General features: G+C 42.7%; 1 protein-coding gene across 1 annotated transcript in view; it reads right to left on the reverse strand.

Moving 5' to 3' along the window:
• Positions 1-2,528: 2,528 nt before the first annotated feature.
• KBTBD12 (kelch repeat and BTB domain containing 12) overlaps positions 2,529-23,091 on the reverse strand; it is a gene marked incomplete at its 5' end in the record, with an annotated part of 28,697 nt that continues 8,134 nt past the window's right edge. Inside the window, 2 exons of the mRNA XM_084269701.1 lie at positions 2,529-2,703; positions 14,454-14,651. Of these exons, the coding sequence (XP_084125827.1) occupies positions 2,534-2,703; positions 14,454-14,651 (368 nt within the window). The 3' untranslated portion in view covers positions 2,529-2,533. The remainder of the gene's footprint in view (positions 2,704-14,453; positions 14,652-23,091) is intronic.

The raw sequence follows: 23,091 nt of genomic DNA on the forward strand, positions 1-23,091 counted from the left end.
TAGATATTTAATCCAGAGGAAAACAATTCCCTGCTTGATATATAGGGCTAGATATTCAGACTGGGGCAGAAATTGAGGGACATGGGCACACAAATACTGGCTAACAGACCCTGTGGGTAGCACCCAATGCTTGGCGCATGCCAGAGCAGGTCACTTGCCAGAGGCACACAAAGAAACACTTGTTAACTGCCCACCACAACTCCTACAAGGTGTACAAGCAAGTATGTACAACCTATGCAATTATTCTCCTTGGTTATCAAAACAGACCTCAGAGTACATACTGTCTTTCCATCCAGCACAGCATCAGTCTAAAAAGCAAAGTATATGAAATGGGAAAGAAGCAGCCAGCTTACTACTGGAATAGAAGTTTAATACAGGAGTCTTAGCTGTGTTCTGCATGTATGTTCAGGTATAACATGAAAACCTGCAAAAGTCTCCTTTCTCCCCTTGAAATATCCCAAGTGGACTGTCAGAGAGAAATCAAATAGACTAACGCAGGTTTTAAACCACAGCAGGATTTGAATTGTGAGAAATATACCACAGATGATGGAAGGGAAAAAAACAAACACACAAAAGCCTTTAAAACATTCTTCCTTAAGACAAAAAGGTAAAAAAAGGCAAAAATCAGTAGATATAATTGCAGAATTTGGAGTCTCACAAGGAAGCACTTAACTGATGCTCAAGAGCATTGCTTCCAGCTGACTCAAGAGCTCTGTAGAGAAATTAGAACAAGATTACCTTCAGTTTGCAGTAACAACAAAAGTTTAAAAGAGTTTCCAATATTGTATAGTTAATTGGAAGAACTTTCTACTTACTTTAAAAACCCCAACATATTAAAGCAGAGTTTTAATACCTCCTCGGTCTTACACCTACAACCACATTTAGCAACCAGAACTGATTTGTACCCCTGAAGTTCATGCTTGTCACAACTGTTCTAGACAGATGACCTACATATGAACAATGGAAAGGAAAAAGAATGACTGGATGATACAGAAATGATACAAACACAAGGGTACATGTTTAAGGTATTCTCATTCTGCTTGGGAAGCATAAAGGGAGACAAGAGATTAGCTCTAAGGCTCACAGATTTATTCCTTTCTACATGTTTTACTTAGTTCGTCCCTGCCAAGTCCCTTATTGTCTGAGCAGTCCTCAGTGTGGTACTGCAGTTATCAGGTAAACTTTAGTGACCTTCCTGCTAATTGATTTTATATCACAGCTTAATATCCCCACTGGCTATTTTAGAGAATAGCTCATGAATCAGAAAAGCCAAAATTGGGGAAGGGCTTTTGGGTCATCCTCTCCATCTCCCTCTGCTGTGAGCATTGCAGGCAAGAAAATAACCCAACACAAACCAGCTAGCACTATTGCAGCCTAAGATGTGATTGAAGAAGAAAATCAAGATGCTCTGCAGCACAAATCCTGCACATAACTGCAGATTAACTACCTGATGGATTCTCTCATCTCTTGGCCAATTATTTCCTTCCAGTTTTGTTGCTGGTGTTGTAGCCAACAAAAGCAACTTCTTGCTGACAGTGATTACTCCTATACTCTTAATTTACCTCTGACATTCACACAGTATTGCAGCATACTATCATCTGCAATTTTGGCCCAAGAGCATGACTGAGATTCCCAGTTCTCTCGTCCCTGCTGCCCAGCGACAGACGGATACACTGTAAAGCAGGCACCAGAGACCTGATGGATAATTCTTCGTAATTCGAGTGGGATAGTGGTACTAGTCACAATTTTCTTTCTAGCCTATAAAGGCTGACACTGCCTTAAGAAACACAGTTTGAATTATTCCTCTTCCCTGCAATTATATCCAATTCTGTTGGTATAGAATTTACCTTATGCTACTTCATTAAAGCTACTTCTATAAATCCAGCTATCCTTATATAAAGGCTATTTAGCACATCAATCCTTTCCCTGAGCTGATGTGCTGATAACACTGATCTCATTTGTCACTTTTAAATTTACATCCCCTTCTCCATCTTTCAAAGGAAGAGGGTTTTCTAAGCGGGTTCTGGTGACACCAGACCTTGTAACAGGTAAGATCTACAGGAAAATTTAGGATGCTTTTTGGCTTCAGTGCCAGCTGCCTGCTCACCCTGCTGGAAGAATCACTTGTGACCAGTTGTATTTCTTAGCTTCCTCACTGTCTTAGTAGAACCAGGAGGGATGAACAGCAAAGGAGGGATTTCCCTGGCCTGAGTTTTCTTTTGCATATTGTGCTCTGCTGTGAAGTGTGCCCTGGGCTGCCACTGTGCCCTGAAGCCCAAGCTGCACCCAACTGGAGCTTGCACAGCCTGATGGAAGGGGAAGAGCCACACACAAAGGCTGGGCAACCTCGATGTTCAATCATAGAAGTCCAGAGTAACAGCACTAGCAAATTAAGCATCATCTGAGAAGCGCAGTTCAAAGGTAATTCTGTCCTTAAGCATGTGTGGGACTCAGCTGTCACCCAGAGCCAATGCAGCATTTCTCTAAATTCTTCAGTTTCTGCAGAATCTGGAAGCAGAGAGTCACTGAACTTCTATTGGTCCACTAGATCTGGAGGAGGAGGGATAAGATCCCGTGGGTTCAGCCTAGCAACAAGGCAAACATCATAGCTGTCATGCATGAGGACGTTGATGGCCACCACGTTCCACTGGTTCTCCCATGTATCCAGCTCGAGGATCTCTTTGGTGATAACCTCGTGACGGGCTGAAAAACAGAAGCAACATCAGCAGGCATCAGGAGTCCAGTCAGACAGGACCAAAGAGGTTTGTGCAGTTATTATTATGACCCTTCTGTAACGTGGCAATAAGAAGGTAATCTTTGTGGAACTAACAGCTTTGCTGTTGGAGGAGTGTGCGAGCTGTCAGCGTACAGCAAACAGTGCAGATGGAGTCCTGCACGGTGCATTCAGTCCTCACACTCTGGGCTCCAGGTGCAGCCACTGGGACAAAAGCATCAAGTGCTCCATCTTGGTACAAGTATGCAGGTGGCATTTCATTGTGCAATCAACTGTCAAACACATGTCTTTTATAGACAGAGCATCGCCTGTTGTTAATCACTGTGCCTACATGCCGTGTGCTCTCTATTCTTTGCCCCGACTAAAACACGGCTCTCGGGCTCCTGGAAGCACTCCAGTACTATGGCTTTTCTTGGGTGTGAAGCCTGGACATCCTGTGATTCGGGGAGAAATAAAAAGACAGAAAGAAACCTCCAGGGCTGTAAATGTACTTCAGCTGTTCTGAAGTGCTGAGGAATTTGTCGTGAACAGTCAGGTTAGAAGAATGCCATTAAACCACAGCCAGTCTCAAGACAAGAAGCTTTTTACTGAGGGTAACAAAAAAATCACCGTGCTGCAGAGAACCATAGCTGTCAACCAGCAGTGCTGTATTGAACTTCTTACAAGAACACAAACACATTCTTTGCTGACAGAAGTCCTGACTGCTCCAGCAATTGTTACTCAAAGCCAAGTTCTCTACTAAAAATAAAAAGCATCTTTCATTTCTGCTCACTTTTTCTTTTCACCTTAAAGGTGCTTTCTCACAGCAGGTAACCTTAGTCTGGAGTTTTCTTACTTTGAGCTAAGGATGTACACGTGTTTTACTGTCAGCTTCCTTCTGATGAATTTCTGGATAGATGCATTAGAAGCTGGGCCTCAGAGATTTCCAGTCACAGACACTTCACAGGTAGGAGGGTAAGAATCATCATAGCAAGAAACATTGTATACCAAACACTGTTTCATTGAGTTTTAAGACTGGTGACAGGCTAAACTTTATAGGGCTCAGACTGAGGTTCCCATTCAGCTGTCCTTTCTAGAAAACTTTTATTTAAAAAAACAAAACCAACAGCAAACAACCCTATCCTTGATATCTACTGGCTGCAACTCGTTGTTTGGATGTTGCCCCATGGAATCGCCAGCAAAAGATTGGGGCCAGGGGGAAGAGGTGAGGAGTCAAATGCAGAAGATCATCCAGAGACATATATTGCTTCTCATTTGTGGAAGACGGACCACATATTCCTCCAGAGGCCAGCAACCCTGGGGGTTTAGTACCCCCACAATGGTGCTGTTGTGGCTTGTGTTCCACAAAGTTGGCAGTGGTGGTATGATGACATAGCATCACAGGATTTAAAATACCTCTAGGGCTTCTCTGCAAGTAACTTCTGGATGTGGGGAGGTCAGATGGAAACAAGAGCTTTTCCCCTCCCAGGATCCATTTCCTTGCTGAGCAGATTCGGGACAGTCCTGTTCACAGCAGGTCCTGCCCACGCACAGGAGTTGTGGATGTCTTGGCATTTTGAAGTTTTCTACACAATTTTGTCATGTTTATTAAAGAAACCACTTGCAAACCATTATCCATCTCTGCCCCCCTCTCACCTGATGCAGGAAGGCAGCACAGTGTTTCAGCCCCACAGCCTGTACTCATTTCCCTTCAGTTCTGACACAATTAATTAATTGGGACACTTTCTGTTGGTCCAAACCCAGATCTCTAGGAGCTTGCTTGGGTAAAATTGGAGTAAGATTTCAAGATTTAGTCCTTGTTCTGTTCCTTTCTGCTGCTCACAGCAGGTGAAACAGTAGCAACGTTTTGCTTATTGAACCTGGATATTCAAGGAGAACGATGATGATATGTAGGAAAGCTGCATCCACCCAAGAGAGAAGACAGAAAACTGCTAAAAATCCCAGTGACATGTGAGGAGAAGACATGACTGACAAACTGCTCACAAGTAGCTCATGCCAGTACCAGTAAAGAGCTTGTTTCTGTATGACCCTGCAAGCGTGAGCAGGTTTTTCCTAAGAGGCAAGTACAGAGACACAAACAGGCCTAAGCTGTGACATGGGAGGCTCCAGTCACTGTGTTTATTATTAGATCATCTCCTTTATGCAATAAATTTTTATGCCTGGATTTTCTTTGGCATGGATGATGAGAAAAATGAGACAATCGCAGGAAAGAATCAGACCCTGGAACTGAGACATTCTGTGGCTCATCACAGCACTTCAGGAAAAAAAAATCATAATTAAAACATCAAAGACAGATTCAGCACCCCTTCCTTACAAGCCTTGCTGTGCTTTTTCTGACCCTGGTGACTCATAACCTTCAGTGTCCCTTGTTTCCCTTTTCCATGGGGTGTTGTAACTGGTGCTGTGCCACTCAAAGTCTGTTTTCCAGCACATGGTGTATTAGTTAACTCTTAACCCTTGGGAGACAAAGAATCCATGTCATTGAAATAAAGGAAGCAATCATTTCTCTAGCCTTATCTTGTTTAATGTGAAAGGAAGCAGCACCCTTTGGATGTTCAGCTCAGGAAAAACACTGCTCCAAAATACAGTCATGCTTGGGAAAAAAAACGCACCCCCCTTTCGTTTAATGAGAGAAAAAGAGTTAAAACATATCATTTCTTAAGCCTTTTACTACCCTCCTCCCCCAGCTTGGTTAGGAGAATAGAGAAAGTGATGTTTTTCAAAGAATAGCACCTTTCGTTCCAGGCTGATAGCGCTGGATTTGGGCTTTAATCCCAGTAAACAGTTTTAAGCCTGAGGAGCAAATAATTCCAGATTCTGCCTCATTGGCTCACCTTATTTAATTGAAATCATACTGTTTTTTTAAGGATATCTTAGCAGCCAGTTTTTCTTACAGGAGAACAATGTGACATCTACAAAAAGGAATGGGCTGTATTACACAGATGGCTTGCTTAAAAAGCCACCCCTCAGAACTCCCTGTCATTGTTCTGCATCACTTACCAGACAACCACCTCACCTAACGAAAGGATTTCACTCCTTTCCAAATGCTCCCCCCACCCCTCCAAACAAAGCAGCATTTTTCTGTGCATTCTCATTTAACTGTGAGAAGTTTTAAGAAACTTTCTTTATACTTTTCTGCACAGGAGTTACACCACTTTATATTATGATTATTCAGGTAGTACAAGCCTAACCCTAATGCAGAGCCTTTTTAAGCAGTAAAACATTGTTTATAGCTGTATGGCTTATTCTTGTTGAGGAAAGGAAAAGGCTAAACCAGCACAGGGCACATTAATTCCAGCATAAATTTAACTCCACAAGAAATCGTGGTATGTTAAAAGAAAGTCAGAGCTCTTCTGGTATAATTATATCTTTTTGATGTACAAGTGCGGACTGAAAGCTAACAGTGAGCCTACAAACCCATCTATTCCCAGTGAAAGAACTTGATCTATACCTAAAAATGTTTAACTTATAAGTGTTAAAAATTGTATTTTATATCAGCAAATAAAGTCCCCCGAAAGCAAAAGGGAATCTGACCTTTAAATTCTTTTATATTCTGGTCTGTAAACAAAACACTTTCCCACAATTTTTTTCACATGAAAATTCTCTTTGAATGTGCAGAAAAAACAACAAAAATACTAATTTTCACTAAGTGATTGCCTACAGTCCATATAAACAATCACATTTTCACTTTGGAGGATTTATTTTCAAGTATGATTCATTCCCCAAATATGGCCAGACTTCATTTTATGCTGTAAGTTTTCTCACGTCATTTGAATCAGGATTGACCATAAATCAAGATGAACCATTCTTGGAAAGACCCCCAGTATGACTGCAGGCAACATAAATATTTGATCTGCCTTTTCTTTTTTTAACTGCATTCCATTTGTGATTTGGGGGCTGGGGGGGAGGAACAACTTTTTTCCCCATGAATATAGTATTTATTACCACTTGGGGATTTTTTGACCTTACTTTCTTTTTGCTATTTGAAACTGAACATTCAGATACAATTATTAGGTTTTGGGTTGGGAGAGGTAAAGGGAGGCAGATGTAGAAGAATTAAGCAACACGCTTAACAGGTACAAAAATCCATAGTTCATCCAGGGCAATTAACCATGCTGCTATTATGTTTGTAAGCCAACACAAATAAATTCACTCTGCTATAGGCTGCTTAGGGTCCAGACCCTTGAAGTGAAAAACCATGCTGATTTTTAGTTGGAGTTGAATCTATGGCAAGTTTGCAGAAGTGTGGTCCATGCCTCACTGTTTCTTACAGAAGCCCGTGGACATCAGCCTGTACATTTGCTTCTACATCACAAACAAGGAAACAGATGTAGGGAGGTAGTGAGAGCATGTGCCAAGTCACAAGTCGTGGTGCCTCTGTGTCAGCACAGGGCAGAGATATCCAAAGTAGTTTTGGATAAGCTCACCTGCCTACTAGCTGTAGAATCGTTTGGACTTGATGATCTTAAAGGTCACTTCCAATCTAGTCATTCTGTGATCATTACAGTGACATCATACACCCTGTGGTACCTGTGCAGGTTTAGCCCGAGCAGGGCCAAGTATCTCAGCACAGAACCACGTCATGCAGTGGAGGGCAGTCTGTGTCACACCTCACCTTGCCCATGAGCTCCGTGCCCTGGTACGTACTCACACTGGCTTCTGCTGATCTCATGTCTCAGGTTGTCACAGCACCTTTTCCTTTCCAGTTTGCTGATGTGCTTATCAGCATAAATCAGTTCATAAAAGACACCAGAGCCATACCAGTTAAACTCTTAACTGGCTGCTCTGCTCTTTCCATGGAAAAATAAGCACTTGAACATCACAAGGTGCCTGCCAGTTCCCCAGCAGTCTCCAAAATGTTTACTCAGGTGTTTGTTTCACTGGCTTCCCCAGTTCCTGTCACCAAACAGCCACCCCGGAGCTGCCTTGAAGCACTTCAGCCTCCACTGCTGGTCTGTACCAGAGAATGATTTTAAACATATGGGACTGGCCTCTGCTACTTATCTTCCTCGCCACTAATAGCTGCTTTCATAATTACATGATGTGGAGTTTAGGTGACTTGGGAATTCACGTTTGTGTTGCAATGGGATAAAAGCACATTTAGATCATTACCACCAGATGTCCTGGCTCCTAATTTTCAGTAGGCAAAAGAATAAGTTCATCAGGTCTGTGGCTTCAATCCCATTTGCATATGTGAGCTGCCCCCAAACTCCACCAGCCTTGCTCACGTAACACGACAAACATCCTTTGTGGGGTCAAGTACATCCATCATCTATGCCTGTGGGCAGAAGCCAGCAGAGAATACACAGGAAAGGGAACTTGGCTTGGCTGTTTAACATGCTGGCCAGCCTTCGCCATGTTAAGCATCCTGTATCCCACCAGACACAGCACTGCTGGGAGGCAGGTTGAGGCATGAATTTGCAACTGTGGCAGCTTACTGCTTCCAGAGCACCTGCGTGGAGTAAGGTAAGATACTCACTCTCATAGACAGGACCTATATCCTCTTGTTCTGTGTATAATTCTTCAGGACCACAGTTTCATGATCCACCCATTCACAAATCAGTATATATTATAAATTTTTGAAAAAAATTATAAAGAATGGGATAGCCTACAGGAAGGAGCTTCTAGTACCTTCAACTGTTTTTCTTGGGATTGTTCCAGCTTATTCAGTTTTTTAAAATCTTTCCAGATTTTGCCTGTTGTTTGTAGGCAAGGCCTCCTCCAGACATAATCTTAGAAGCACTGGTCCTGCTTGTGCCGGAGGCAATAGGATCAGATTGCCACAGCAGCAGGATCAGTGCTCCTGGAGTCACTGCACCATTCATATGGCTAAAAGCTGCAAGATCAGAATAAGAATTGCTGGTCTCAGACCATCCTCACCTACTGCTTTCTAAATGCCTTGCGATGGGTTAATACATTATTAATAGAGGATATAAAGCGTGTTTAGACTGTATGCATGACAGGCAGTTATGAACACAATAGAAGATGTCATACATGGCTACAAGCCATGTTTCTAAACAACCTATTGACCTCTTCAGCAATTAATTAAAAAGCATTAAAATACCTATTAATCATTCATTAACACTTTACAAACTATAGATGGGTCTTAGTAAGGAGAACAGAATTACTAACGCTGTGCTGTGAGATACTGGGTCAAATTTAGATCTGAAACGAGCAGGTGCTGCTGCCCAGCAATTCCCCTGACCTGGGCTGGCCTTATTTACAGCAGTGAGTTTCCAGCTAATGAGCAGGGGGTAAACGAGCATCCCTCCCTGGGAAGGCAGCAGGCTGAAGAGCCCTCTCCCGCAGGCCGGTTCCCCGCAGCAGCCTGGCAGCTCACCCCTGGGCCGGGGGGGATTTAGGCAAAAGGTCAAGCAGCGTTTTTCAGGGTGGACTCAGCGTGCAGGATGGAGAGCTGGGGTGATGCCACAAACAGATTTCTATGCTGAGTCAAACACAGGCACCCTGAATCGCTTTCATTGGTGGGAATATTTATTGAAATGGTAACAACTGTGGGCAGGAGAACTTTAATTATTCATCGCTGCCCAGTAAATTCTAACAGAGGGAAACAGTGCTGCAGATAGGCAGCCCGGGGCTTGCCCCTCTGCTTAATTTAGCTGGGAACATGGGAAGGTGCTGGAGAAACAGGTTTTGTTCCTATCCCTCAACCCCCAAACTTCACAAGTGCAGTATTTACTGTGCCAGACTCCTTAATATGTCTAAATTTAATTTGATTCCAGTAATGTTCCATAACCACTATAATAAAAACCAAGCACTAGAATGATTCTCCATCTAAATCACATAATGGAGGAGACTAGGGGGAGCAGCCTTTATGGAAGATTAGTCAAAATAAATAACTATTAAGCTAGTCCACTGTCAGGAGAGGATGGCGTGGAGATACAAAGTCATTAGCTCAGCTGGAATACAGTAATTACTACATGGGCCTGCACTGCTGCAAGCAGCGCTGCTTCTATTTCAATGTATGGATTGCAATTTATGTAAATGAGGAAGAAGAGGACAGAAAATTAATCTAGGGTAAGCTTTTTTTTGGTAGAAATCAGAATTACCCACTGGTAGGACTCAATGTCACCTATCTTGTCTAACAGTTGCAAACCCAAGATAGAGATTCTGACATGCTGAGTTCATAGATATTTCTTCCCTTCCCCTTCCTTTGACTGCAATAGCACTTCAGTGAAAAAATAATTTCTACTTGATATCAGTAAGTAAAAACTCAGTTGAGCAGCTCTGGTCCTACACATGGTGCTAAACACATGACAGAATTTTTCAGCGTGTGTAATGGGAGCAGTGCACTCATCTCTGCTATAAACTACTTCAGAGGGAGATGGCAAAGCCACCAGTTCAGAGAAAGAATCCCACACCGAGTGCCATTAGCTGATGAAACCATGAGGCAGAGTTATGCATGTTACTAATAGGAGACCTGTTTAGCATTATTTGCATCAATGTGGTTGTCCCTTTGCTTTTCACATCAGCTGATGTCACGTGGGTGTACAGCAAAGACTGCACTCTAATTAAAATCAAGTTTAAAAAAATCAACTCCAAGTTTGAATTTAGTAATTCAAGTCTGAGACAAACAATCAGACCAACATCTGTAATCTCAAACTCGATCTCCAGACCCAAGGCCCCAGAATCAGGCTACAAGATCTGTATTTGTGCAGCAATACCACAAAGCCAACACATGTGCTTCTGCAAGCTGGCAGGGACAGCAGAGGACAGTCCCAGCAAGCAGGCACGCACCCTTGCCTTCATTACTTCCACCAGCAAGAAACACTTCTAATGCTCAGCAGCAGTCAAAGAGCAAGGGAGCCCAATCTGGCAGGCATCTTCCACATGTGCAGCACTGCATACCTGCAGAGCTGCTCACCACCTCCTCAGGCCAGGCACACTAATGAGCTAACGCTAATAGCTGTCAGCCTGAGCAGGTGGCAGGGCTGAGCAATGTGAGGAGGCAGAGGAAATCAAACACGTCTCCAGGAGCATCATACAGTCAGGCTGCAAAGGCTAGTTTGAAATCCAGAGTTGGAGCAGTAAATGCAGCAACATACTGTAACAATTAGCAGAAAGCTGGCTGGCTCCTGCGCAGCCAAGCCTGAGCCTTGGCTACTGTCTTCATGCTGCACAGAAGTAGAAGCTGATGGACAGACCCAACCATTTGAAACATCTCTGAATATCTTGATGAACGGTATAACATTGCTGACAAATGACACCAACATTCACAGCACCAGGCTGTGTGAGCTGCAGCTGTCAGACAGGCAGATTCATGGTTCCCCTTTGCCACAGAAAAATTAGTAGAAAATAAGTTAATTCTTATAAACTACTGAGTAACAGATGAAGTCTTGCAAGTCTTGCTAAGGAAGAAACAATTCATATCCAGCAGAACTGATTTTTTTTTAGGGTACTTAAGATCATTAGAACATCTGTCAGCTAGCAATACAACACAGAGGTGTGAGTGGTTGGTACCCTCTCACCAGACATCAAGCTCCCAATGTGTTTACCTTGGGTAAACCAGGTGAGATTCCCTCCTATTCTGACCAAAACACAGAGCATCAAGAGACAGGAGAGGTCCTCAGGGTTCTGAGTGGCCACCCAGTCACCCAGAGCAGATGAAAGCATGAAGGACCTGAGTCGCCTTCTGGAAGCATCGGTGCTTTTCCACATGCTGTGGGGAGCCTGTGGTCACTAAGGTCTAACATAGGCACTCCAGATAAGTGTCTAAACATCAGCTCCTAACGTGAGGAAGCCTCAGCAGGGCAAGACTTAGAAGCCATGTTTACCAACACAGGTCAACACCAAACAGTGTTCCTTGCACTTCAGAGGAAGCTCACTCTTGATGAAGCTTGGACAAACTTTGGAGTCTAATTCTCCTTTAGAGAGACCATGCTCTGCATTGTTCAAATGCTGCTCTTAGCTGGCCAAGCTGACTTCCCTACGGAGACTAACTAGCTGTAATTTCTCTTCCTCTGCTCCTGGGGAGGCTGTTAGTGCTGCTCCCCTTGTCCTCAAAACAGACAAAACTTTGTGAGAGGCAATATATATGGGATGGGAATACTGCCATCACAAAACTTCAAGTGTCACATGTGACACTTGAAAGCAATGGTAGCTGAGCAGTACTTTTATTTTCATCCAAATTTACTGCCCTTTGAGCAGTTGACAGCTGCTTTTCAGCTTTGTGTTTGTGTACAGCATCTCTGGTCTCTCATTATCCATTTAGGTCAATGCCCATGCAGAAATGCCTACAGAGCATGGCAGACACATGAGTAAAATTAAAATGCAGTGTTCTTGGAAGGCCAACTTTCACACTGCTGGATCGAGAGCGGGTTTAAGCAAAGATTTAAAGCTGGGAGTTTGGGACAGATCTATAGTATATAGGCAGCTGGTTGCAGTTCTCTTATGTACGATGGCTAAGACTTTCCATCGCAGCAGTGCTTTTGGCTTATTTTGGTTTTTCAAGAAGCACTCGTTCTTGAATGTTCACAGCAGCCCTTTAGTGTTCAGCAGGCAGAAAACCCAGAGACTACAGCTGTGTCTCCAGCCTGTTCCAACAACTCCACTCGGTTGAACTAAATTACAACGTTTTTCAGAACTGGAATATCCTCTCTTGGTTGCATCCCTCACAAAAACTGAAGTGACATGCCAAGAAAACCAAGAGACTTAAACCAAACAAGCACATTCTAAAATAACCCGATCTGCTACTAAAGCAGGAGCAGCACACACTGTTCTGGGAATGTCTTGAAGCTGCTGAGCATCTGTAATTGTGAAAGAGCAGAGCCAAGCCACCCTCTCCAAGTTCCCATCTGATAGCAATAGACCCCTCTATCTCACTCCATCTACCCTTCATCCCCAAAGAGCAGATCAGGCAAGAACTCTTTCCAGCACACAGAGACAGGGCCAGGGAGAGAAGACAGCTAGATAACCTCTTCAGCTTCAGCCTATGGATTCCACCCATCTTTTCCTTGATGGTGTAACTACACATTGCTGTTATGAAGCCTGAGAAAGCTCTTTCCCTTTAATACCACATTAAGAAGGCTGTCTTTTAGGCACAGCTTCCTCTCAACTCCCCAGACATTTAGATATGTCTGATTTACAGTTGGCACTGAGAATCTTATTTTGGCTCCCTTGTTAATAGACATCATAACAGCATCTGACACCACAATCACATACTATTTCTTTGCTGGTATACAAAACGCACACATAGGGGGTCAGAATTCAAGTTGCACAGGTAACTGCAAAACTGGCATTTTCTGACTCTGACTCCTTGTTTTCCAATCTAAATAACACTTTCAGTGCAGGGGAGTCCTGTACATAATTATATAGATTGCAATAGTATGGGCAGGAATCTGGCCCCCGTTGAGCTGGCATTATACAAACACACAAAAGATGGCCGTCTTGAAATCCACAGGGAGACTTTCAGCCTCTCCCAGTACCACCACTCTTCATACATGAGTCAGTGACAGAACACAGTGGCATTGTAGAGAGAGCAGTTTTATGGCTCTGAAGCTACCTTATTCAGAAAAATCTCATGCTAATCTGTTAGTCATCTTGAATGAAATTGCTTCATTTGACAGTGCAAATGATCGGCCTTTTGAGATTTGTGCCCACTAACCTTAGACTTTTTCCTAATGCTGCTGAGAAAAAGACAAATACGATGGCACAATGTTTGCTATGGAAACACAGTGATGTATCATAACCATAATCGCTCTGAGGTCACCATCAGAGATGACACGAACATGCCCGCAAGGGAGCTGCCACACAACTGTTGTCAGAAGCAGCTTCCTCAAACAGCATCAAATGAAGGGAGGTGAAGGCAAGTTGTGAACCAGCTGATGAAAATCACAATTCTGAAATAACAGCAGCTTTATGTTTAGAGTTTGTTACGCAAGTAAAAGTTGATGCAGCTGGAGTCAGTGTAATGTGAAGGACATGTCACCCAGTGGTACACGTGGCCGTTCCTGGGCAACAGTGAGCCTGCCACATCTATTAGCAGAAGATAAGGCACTGTATTACTGCTTTCTCCTAGAACAGAAATGGGGGTAGCAGCTGCTATGGAGCAGGAGAGTTTAAGTGTGCATGTTTTGAGAGACTCTTTGCATTTATAATGAACAAAATAATGGTCATCAGTACTGGAGATTTAGAGTGAAGCACAGTTGGGAGGAAGATGACTTAAAAGGAAAAAGGTGGCCACAGAGCTAGGATTATTTCAAATCATCAGATTGGAATTTGAGTCTTTGTACCTCATTAAATACACAACCTTTTTCAACATTTATTATGAAAAGTTCAGATTCACAGAATTGTAGGGGTTGGAAGGGACCTCAAGAGATCGAGTCCAACCCCCAAAGCACGTAAGTAAATAGGGCAAAGCCAGATAGCTTGGCTAAGGACAGATGGACAGTATCTTAATCTTCAACAAACATGTCCAAGTTCTTTAATATCCATAACACACCAAGCTCCTGAGCTCAACAGCTCTGACCAGGTTTAGCACAGATCAGAAACATCCTTAATTTTCCGTGATTTGTTAACAAAAAAAAGCAGAGGGCAAACAGAACACGATTCATATTGACATTAACAGTCCAAAGGGCTGAATCACCTCTGTGGTTCCAGGGCATGCCAGCAACATCCAATAGGGTTGATTGGTCACCAGGTCAGTCTGTGTACAGTGAAACCTATTTCAACTATGCAGAGAAAATCAGGCTCATTTCATTACCTGCTCCGCGAAACCCTCCACAGAGGTACAGCTTCCCTTCCACGGAGCCCGCGCTGGTAGAGTTTGTTCTTAAGGAGAGGAGGGGAGAAGGCATAGGAGGTCCATCCCTCCAGAAGTCTCCATCAGGGTTATAAATCTCCACTGCATCAAGACATTTCCGTGTCTGTCCCCTGTCTGGACCAAGGCACCCGATTCCTCCTGCAGAAGATATGCAAGGTGAACATAGTCCCAGGTTTTGCTGAAAAATATATTGCTGGTTGAATAATTTTGGGTTTTTTACATGTCCTCAACATCCTCCCTTTCTTTTCAATTTTACAGCTCCAGAAATTTTTTAGAAAGTAAACTCAAAGCAGAGGTTGCTGCACGTTATCTACAGACATCGAAGCAAGATCCTTTCTGAAGTCTTGGATCAAAGGAAGGACAAGCAGCATGTATCCAAAACGCAAAGGTATTTTGTTTTGTTTTCTGCCTGTATAGTAGAAATAGTCATAATTACTTGTCCTGTAATTACATGAGAAATTACTTTATCATTAAGGTGCAATGGATCAAAAGTTATCCTCCAATAACCACTACCAGATTTAACCCTCTCACACTCAGCCAACAAGTATTTGGATTTGCTGGTTAGTTATCTTCAATAAAAAGATTATGGCCGTTTCTTCAGGAAAACCAACTTCCAGATACAAACCCGCCCAATACTCAGAAATACTAATAGAGCTGCTCGTGAGCCCTACTGCTGAAGGGTTAATTAGGGTGCCTGAAGTACGTTTTCATATTGAAACAGATCCTGGTTTTCATTTGCTTGGACACACTGCAACAGGCTGCAGACATTCCTGAGATCTTGGTGCATGCTGCAAACACTGTACACAGAAATCAGTGTAAATGCTGCCTTTCCAAATCCTTTCCAGTGATCAAACCCAGATTTTTAATTCACAGCCTTTGGTTCTCAAGAATTAATATGCTGACGTTCCCTCACAGGTTTTCCATCTGTGCCAATGGACACAATACGCTGTAATGAGCGCTGATGGCACGCTGAAGCAGTTCTTTTGTGCATGTGTGTGGATGTGGCCACTTTTAAATATAAAATGACTGCAATATGCAAGCAATTTCCACATGAAGGCTAGCTTCCCAGATACACGTGTAGGACTACTCAATTGTGCAACTCCAAAATGCATTGTATGGCATGTAATGATGCCCTTGAATATGCCAAGGGAAAGGACTGCAAGTACAACCTGTGCAAGGTTGTTGGGACTGCTTTTAAAATCCATTGCCCCCAGCAGAGTTAAGCTGGTCCATCAGAGAAACAAGCCCTTAGTGCTCAGTTTTACTTGCATAGGGGTTTCCATCCACCTCTTAATATGGACTGTGTTATTTTTTCAGCCTTTTGTGTATTCTCAAAGGTATTTGCAAGAAAGAACAGTGTGTAAACAGGGACTGTAATGTTTTTTGCTACCACTGTATTCCCAATCTGTATTTTAGAATCAGGTACCATTTGTACCTGGATCAGAGCAGCAAAATTAGGACCAAATTCAGTATCTGTTATCAAGCTCAGGATTTTTTCCTTCAGCTGAACTTACCAGCATTTGTTTCAATTCAGCATTTGAAATAGAAAAAATATTCACTGGGTTTGTCTCCCAGCTCCTTTTCTGTGCACAACCAATCTTCACTTGCCCTAATGCTGACCAGCAAGGTCCTAGCAGTTTGTATCAGGTTCCCTTTGACACGTGCTTAAACAAGACCACCATCCAGATGCTTTCGTTACTCACTTAGCAGCCTCAGCTAAGCAACATTTGCTCTGCTGGGCTCCTCCTCTGAGGTTTGATTCACCTAGGAGAGCAGAGGTAGGGAGTGATTGCGGCAGTGGAATTTTACTAATCATTTCCATGCCAGAAAGGGAGTTGTGTGCATCGTCATGCTGAGCCTCCCTCACAGTGGAGCCTCACTGAGCTATTCGTTAGGACTATTTGAAAACAAGAATAAACGTCAGAAGTCAAACATCTACTTATCGTATTGTTCTTTATGCCTGGAGCATTATGCTCTTCAGTGTGGCATTCTCCACTACTCCTTAATGGCTTCTAAGAGAATTGCCACTCTAAGGACAGGACACTGTTTCCTTGCGTTTATCAAGAGAAGTTTTAAGGGCTAATCAAACACATTTTTCACCAATAAGGCTATTTATCTGATAGCTTATCACAGTCTTCCTGATTCTGTAGCATCCTTCAGTAGAATCTGAGCATAGTGTGCAGGACAATTTGTTACCTGGGTACATGCAGTCTATAGAGTGCAGTGAAACTTAGAAAGGGAGACTCAAGGAAGTTTTAACAGGGAACCAATAACATTAAAATTCCCCATGGCTTCATTTGATCTGTTCAAAAGACAGCTTTGTGGTGCCAAAGACAGACTGCTGCTGGTTATCAAACCAGCTTTTATAAAATTAGCCCAGGTGTTACTGTAGCCCACTGAAGAACACGCACTCTACCCCCAGGAAAAGCCTTCATACAAAGAATGAAAGAGCATCTTGTTCAGTCGGAGGGATGAATGGTACCAGCGAGGGAGGGCACGCCGCGTGGCACAGTCACACAACAATAGCTCTTCTGATTGCCTCAATATTTCAAGGGGGGCAGTGGACAAAGTGCCCCCGAACTCCTCTAGAAGCATAATTGCTGTTTCATTCTCAGGGCGTTTTTATTGTAATTTTCTAAATTGAGTAACTGTGGGGCACAGTAACTTCAGAAAGAACAAAATAAGCAGGTACAACACTGATACAGCACAGGCAGGGACTTTGTGAAAAAAATCACCACCATTACCATTCAGCTAATGAAGACATTCAGAATCAACCCAGATGATCCACCTCCAAACATTTTTCCTGTATACTTATTAGGGAAGTACTCTTCAATGACCTACTGAGATTTTTTTTTTTAAAGTTTAAGAGCTACTGCATTTTCAAGCATTTATGAAACATTCATTGGATTAAGCAACTTAAGTTTAACATCCTTTAATCATGCCATTACCAGAGACAGTCCTGAAGGTACAAAATAACTCCTTTTTATTTACACCTTCCACAGCCATTTTTGGGTAAATCCCAATTTCATGTTCAATTTGCAAAGGCAAAGCTAAGTTCTCAGCAAATAGAAAATGAAAAGGGAAAAAAAAAAATCAGAGAGGAGTAAAGTTTTAAGTTTCAACCTTAGAAAAACAGTATTCTGGAAAACAAGAAATCAAGAGTTTCTATCTCCTCTTCTAAAGCAATGCTAACACTGAAATGTTGCTAACAAAGGAATCTGAAGGATATTTGACTCTACCAGCACTGTTTTGCCACGTTCCAGATGTGGTATTTGACAAATACTCCTGTGAGACAATACTCTTTTTTTTCTGTGGAGGCTGAGGTCTCAGGCCTCTTCCCAAAGAGCCAAATACACAAATCAACAGAAGTAGTTCTCAAACTTAAATCAAATCACATCTGCAACCAAGTGGAAGCATCCCTCTAATCAGGCTATCCATCATCTACAACGTGTATACCATGCAAACTTCAAATTGTCAGGAAAAAAAGAAAGAAACTTGCTGTGTCAGGCAATTCAAGGCTGCTTTGTGCTCTATCACTCACGACTCCAGATTGATCCTGCCCCACTGCCTTCTTCATTCAGATTTATGAAACCGTTAGGAGTGGAAGTGGAGACACATGGAATTACAGTTAAGACTGTGAAGCTTGTCTTTATTTCATGGCCTCTGGGTAGACTACCTGAACAACCAAGTTCATGCTCAGCTTCTACAGAAGCCTCTACATAAACCTTAAAGAGCGCAGTAAAGTAAAGATGGCATAGGGTCATTTGAAGGCAAGTCTTGTGCTAAGTGACCTGCCAGCAGTGCATGCATCTGTGCTCACCATTGCACCTTAAACCATCCAGAAGTATAGGTGAGGTCATTAAAACACACATGCTGCAGTTGCAGCCTCCCAGGAGTCCCAACAGGTGTGAAAGGTGGCAATTACGATTTCCATGTCTGGATGGGAATGGATGCCGGGAAGCGTCCTTCATTAAGCCACACTCACCTATCTCATCACAGAGAGGGTGAATTCAACACCACCTGGTTTAGTTCTCTGCTTAAAGCCCAATTATATGTCCATTGTGCAGGGGAGATGGATTTCTCACTGGGAGCTCTGAGCATGTCTGTCATTTTCACATTCATCACACAAGAGGATTTAATCCCAGAACTCAGTCTTCCCCCGCCCCTTACAAATACACCCTTTCAACACATTAGGCTTTTTACATTATGTGCTTTCCCTAGGAGATATTTCAGATGCCACTGAAGGACTAAGAAAGCCAGCAAAGCCACCTTTGTGTTCCCAAACCCATTAATGCTTGAGAGCTTTCCGTATCACGCTTGGATGATTTTGCAATCAAACATTCTTTCAAGGGCATCCTGTAAGCAGTGGTTCTAATGGACTTTAAATGTAACATGAAACTCCATTAGTAAAATAAATATATAAATAAAATACATGATCTTTATTAAGAAATCAGGGTAGAGAAGACAAGGCTTTGATGCAAGACAGCAAAGCAGGGTAGGTGATGTGATTAGCACACCTTCAGAATTTCAACGAGGCACAGGTCTGCACCTCTCTATACCCACACACTGCTTGTAGCTGGCTGAAGGCAAAACACACTGTTTTGGCCAAACTCAACTGCCTCCTCCTTATACCATCCTCATCTGAGAGGCCACTGCCATTTGAGCCACATCAGCTCTAATAACAGAGCACCCTTCCAGCACTGTGACACTGTTTCCCACAGCATTCTCCTGGAGAAGCTGGCTGCTCAGTTTGGATAGGTGTACTCTCATCTGGGTAAAAAACTGTCAGTAAAAAATGGAAAGAGCTGTCAGTCATTGGAACAGGCTGAGCAACCATCCCTAGACGTATTTAAAAGATGCACAGATGCAGCACATGAGGACATGGTTTAGCAGTGGACTTGGCAGTGCTCTGTTAATGGTTGGATTTCATGATCTTAAGCATCATTTCCAGCCTAAGCAATTCTATGGTCTGTAATGGCAGCAAAGTGCTACAGAGCACCTGGTGCTAATTAGTTCAGCAGGTGCAAAGGAAGTAAGCACCTTATGTCTATCTTTATATTTCTATAGGAGTGAGACTGACAGAGAGTTGAGTTTCAAGAGATGGAGAGTATTCCTACCTGCATGCACCCAGTGACTTCACCCACATCTCTGATAAAAGCAGGTAGTGGTGGAAAGCGATTGCACTTCCAAGTCTCATCCACACCAAGCTCTTGCACAGCTAAATCTGCCAGGCAGCTGAATCCAACAGACATTTTCTCCCCCCCAGGAGACACACAGATCCAAGCCTAGACTGCTCACTGCAGACAGGATGGCTGACCAAAATGACACCTACAGAGTAGTTGGTATTCCAGAAAGGACTGAGAACAGCTTATGTACTCCCTTGAGAGGGGCAGGGAGGTGGTGACAGCTGAGCATCAGACTTCATAGCATTGAATTTTGTTCCCCACTAACAGACAAGTGAAATTAGACATGAGCTACACTCCCTCAGCCAGGGCAGCATTTCAGGGGACAAGAAGAGCAGAGCCACTGCCAAAGGAAAGATAACCATAGTGAACTTACCATCAGGGCACAGCTCCACAGAGCCAAAGGCAGGTGATTGCAGAGGGTCCCTACCAGTAGTTGCAGTGCAAAGGCAAGGTAACAAGGAGGAGCTAAGCCCCCAGGCCTCTGTTTAAATGATGTTCCTGGGCTTATGAGCAGAGGGGTGGGTGAAGCCCCCAGGTGATGCTGGTCAGGATGATCAAGACCTATTGGTGCCCTCACGACACTGACCCTGGAATTCTTTATCATATAATTAAGTCCTCAAATCACAATAGTGAGCAACATGTATTCTTACTAGTCCCTCTTTGAATTTTTATCTAAAGGAACATGGGAAATGGAGTAATTCTCCAATAAGCAAATGAAACCTAAGCTTTGCTTCCCGTAAAATAATTCACTATTAAATTGATCTCTGGAATGCACAATGGATTTAATAGAGTTAATCTCTTATGTAACATTTGCCTTCATTACTCTTTAACAGCTCTCAAGCTGAGAGTCTCAGCACTTACATTGCTCTCTCTTTGCTCTCTGCAAAGCAGGGCTGTGTAGCTGGTTTCTCAGAGAAGTAAGGGAGCAATAAAGCTAGCCCTGGCAGGCACTTCCAAAGATGAAACCGAGAAGCACTGTCACTCTTTACTAACACAGAGCATAACAGATGAGGTAATGCAGCTTGTAGAAAATATGAGGGCAAAAGATTGATTAGAAGCAGGGCTGAAAAAACAGGTGATTGTCTTCCTAAACATGGTCAATCCTTCTTTCTCCTGTAATGGCTTTTTTTCATTTCATTTGATAATCTTTAAGCAAGTAGGGAATATTTCTGATTCCATGAGACCAAATTTGGCCTTTATTGTTGCTCCCTGCATACAGGCACTCTGTAGGGTGCTACACAGGTATAACAGAGCAGAATCAGCCCCATAATCTGCTGTTTGTCAGAAGTCCAAGTCATATTTATAAATAGCCATGTTTATTTTAGAAGGTGTTCTTCAAATGCACAGTTATTGCTCAAGCATGAAAGCAAAAATGTCTCCTTCAAGCCCCTCCTACACAAGTTTTCCTTTCCAGAGAGAGACCCCAAAGTACATATTCAAGTATTTTGTGATGGAGACATTCAGTGTTTAATTGCACCTCATTTAACTGCTTAAAACTTTTGAAAGAAGCTTTCAGCAAGAATCCAGGGGAAAAAACTAAGTTGCAAGAGGTGGAATGCCAAGCTAAGGAGGATAAACAAAAATTCTTTGATTCTTAAATCTTCCCTAATAAGATTTCTCATTTAAGTCCTTCTATATGTTCTTATTTATAAAGCAGGAATTACATAACGTAAAAGCAACACGTGGTTAAAGCTGTCATGGTGATACAACTTTTTTAACCAGTGACCTGTATTTTGGAGACAATAGTTCTTCTGAATGCATTTTAACATAAGCTAATGAATATGGTATTGAAATGGATTCATTGGGATCAATTTTCCTAATTTGTCTGTTGGCTGTAATGAGTTTGCAGAGACTTAGCTGGAAAGGATATTTTTTTAAGCAAGAGATTAAAATGCATGACCCTAAATAGAGCCCTCCCATCTGGTTTTCTTCCAAAAGTGTCTCAATTGCCCCTGTCATTAAGAACACAATACTGCTCTTTCTTGGGCTTTCTAACAAATATAGTTATGTTCCTGGGAAAATATGGAGAGAAAGAGCTAAGATCAGTCAGATGGGATGAATAAGAGAAAGGATTTTGAGCCTTAGTAAATGCTGTTCATCTACTTATGAGGATTATGTACACTGTATAAATAGTGTAGGATTCTCTAGGAACATTACACAACAAACAGACAATTATATTGCAGGATTGCTGATTAAGGCACATGGCACAGGTTCCTGAACAATGCTATTACCCAGACCAAAAACTCTAATCTATTTCTCATTTTCCTTCCATCAGTGTGACTCTAAAATAATTCCATTTAAGTCATTAGGGTTTGACACGCTGGAGCTGGCAGTTAGGCTGGGAAGAGTTTTTGGACAGTGACTGTGCACTCTCTGTTCTGTGCCAACAGGACTTTCCAGAAATTAACACTTCAAAGGCAAAGTGACAGATTCCAATCGGGGTTAGAACAAAATCAGTCTGACACAACACAAGTGAGATCAGCAGACTACTTACTACAGATTTACACCTACATGGATAAGAGCAAAAATTAGACTTGTATATCAAAGAGTGCTACTGCATCTTATTCAAAGCTAGTGCTCCATCTATGCTTTTTGCTTCATTTACCTGACAGAAATTGCATTCACACATTGGAGACTTTAGAGAGGATCGAACTTTAGTGCAGTGATTATTTACTTATGCCCTGGAGTCCCACCTAATCCTGAATGTGCTGACACCTGTATGAACTATACAGGAAGACAGAGACCCTGCCTGAAACAGCTGACAAACTTCATCTAAGGATTTTGTTTTCAAAAGTTGGTTGAGAGAAATTTTAATCTCTCTGCAACACTACCTTATGCACCCAGCCAGAGCTATATATTTCTCTATTTCATGCTTTACTTCTGGGAAGCAGGGCTTGGCCCTTGTAGCATACAGAAGGTATCTTGCATTTCCCTGCTTCTACCTTTCCTCCCTTCTTCTCCTTCCTCTCTGGCCCAGCAGGCACCAGTGGATCTTAGATGGGCGCAGGCTGCAGGAAGCCTGTGGAGACAGTGCACCACATAATGCATGAGTATGATCTGAGAAGTGGGTGAGACTTGCTGGAATCCAAGCACTGATATCAAGCACATTGCTGAATTGCCCCTTCCCTGACTGTCCTGTGACTCGGGCTCCATGGGAGCCTGTTAGACATTAATGCTCTCTACACTCACACTTCACCACAGGGAGCTCCTGTTTGGAGTGGAAAGGGATACAAATGCAATGGCAGAGATTTTATAAAAGTGTCTCTCATCTATAGCACAAAAGCTTAATGATTACACTTGGGCATGGACATCTCTGAGGTCACGACATGAAGACATGCTATGAGCTGCAATACTCTTCAGAATGTCTTTTTGCACAAATCACCCTTGACAGC

The sequence above is a fragment of the Gallinula chloropus genome, assembly GCF_964237585.1.
Source record: "Gallinula chloropus genome assembly, chromosome: 12".
Taxonomy (NCBI): Eukaryota; Metazoa; Chordata; class Aves; order Gruiformes; family Rallidae; genus Gallinula; species Gallinula chloropus.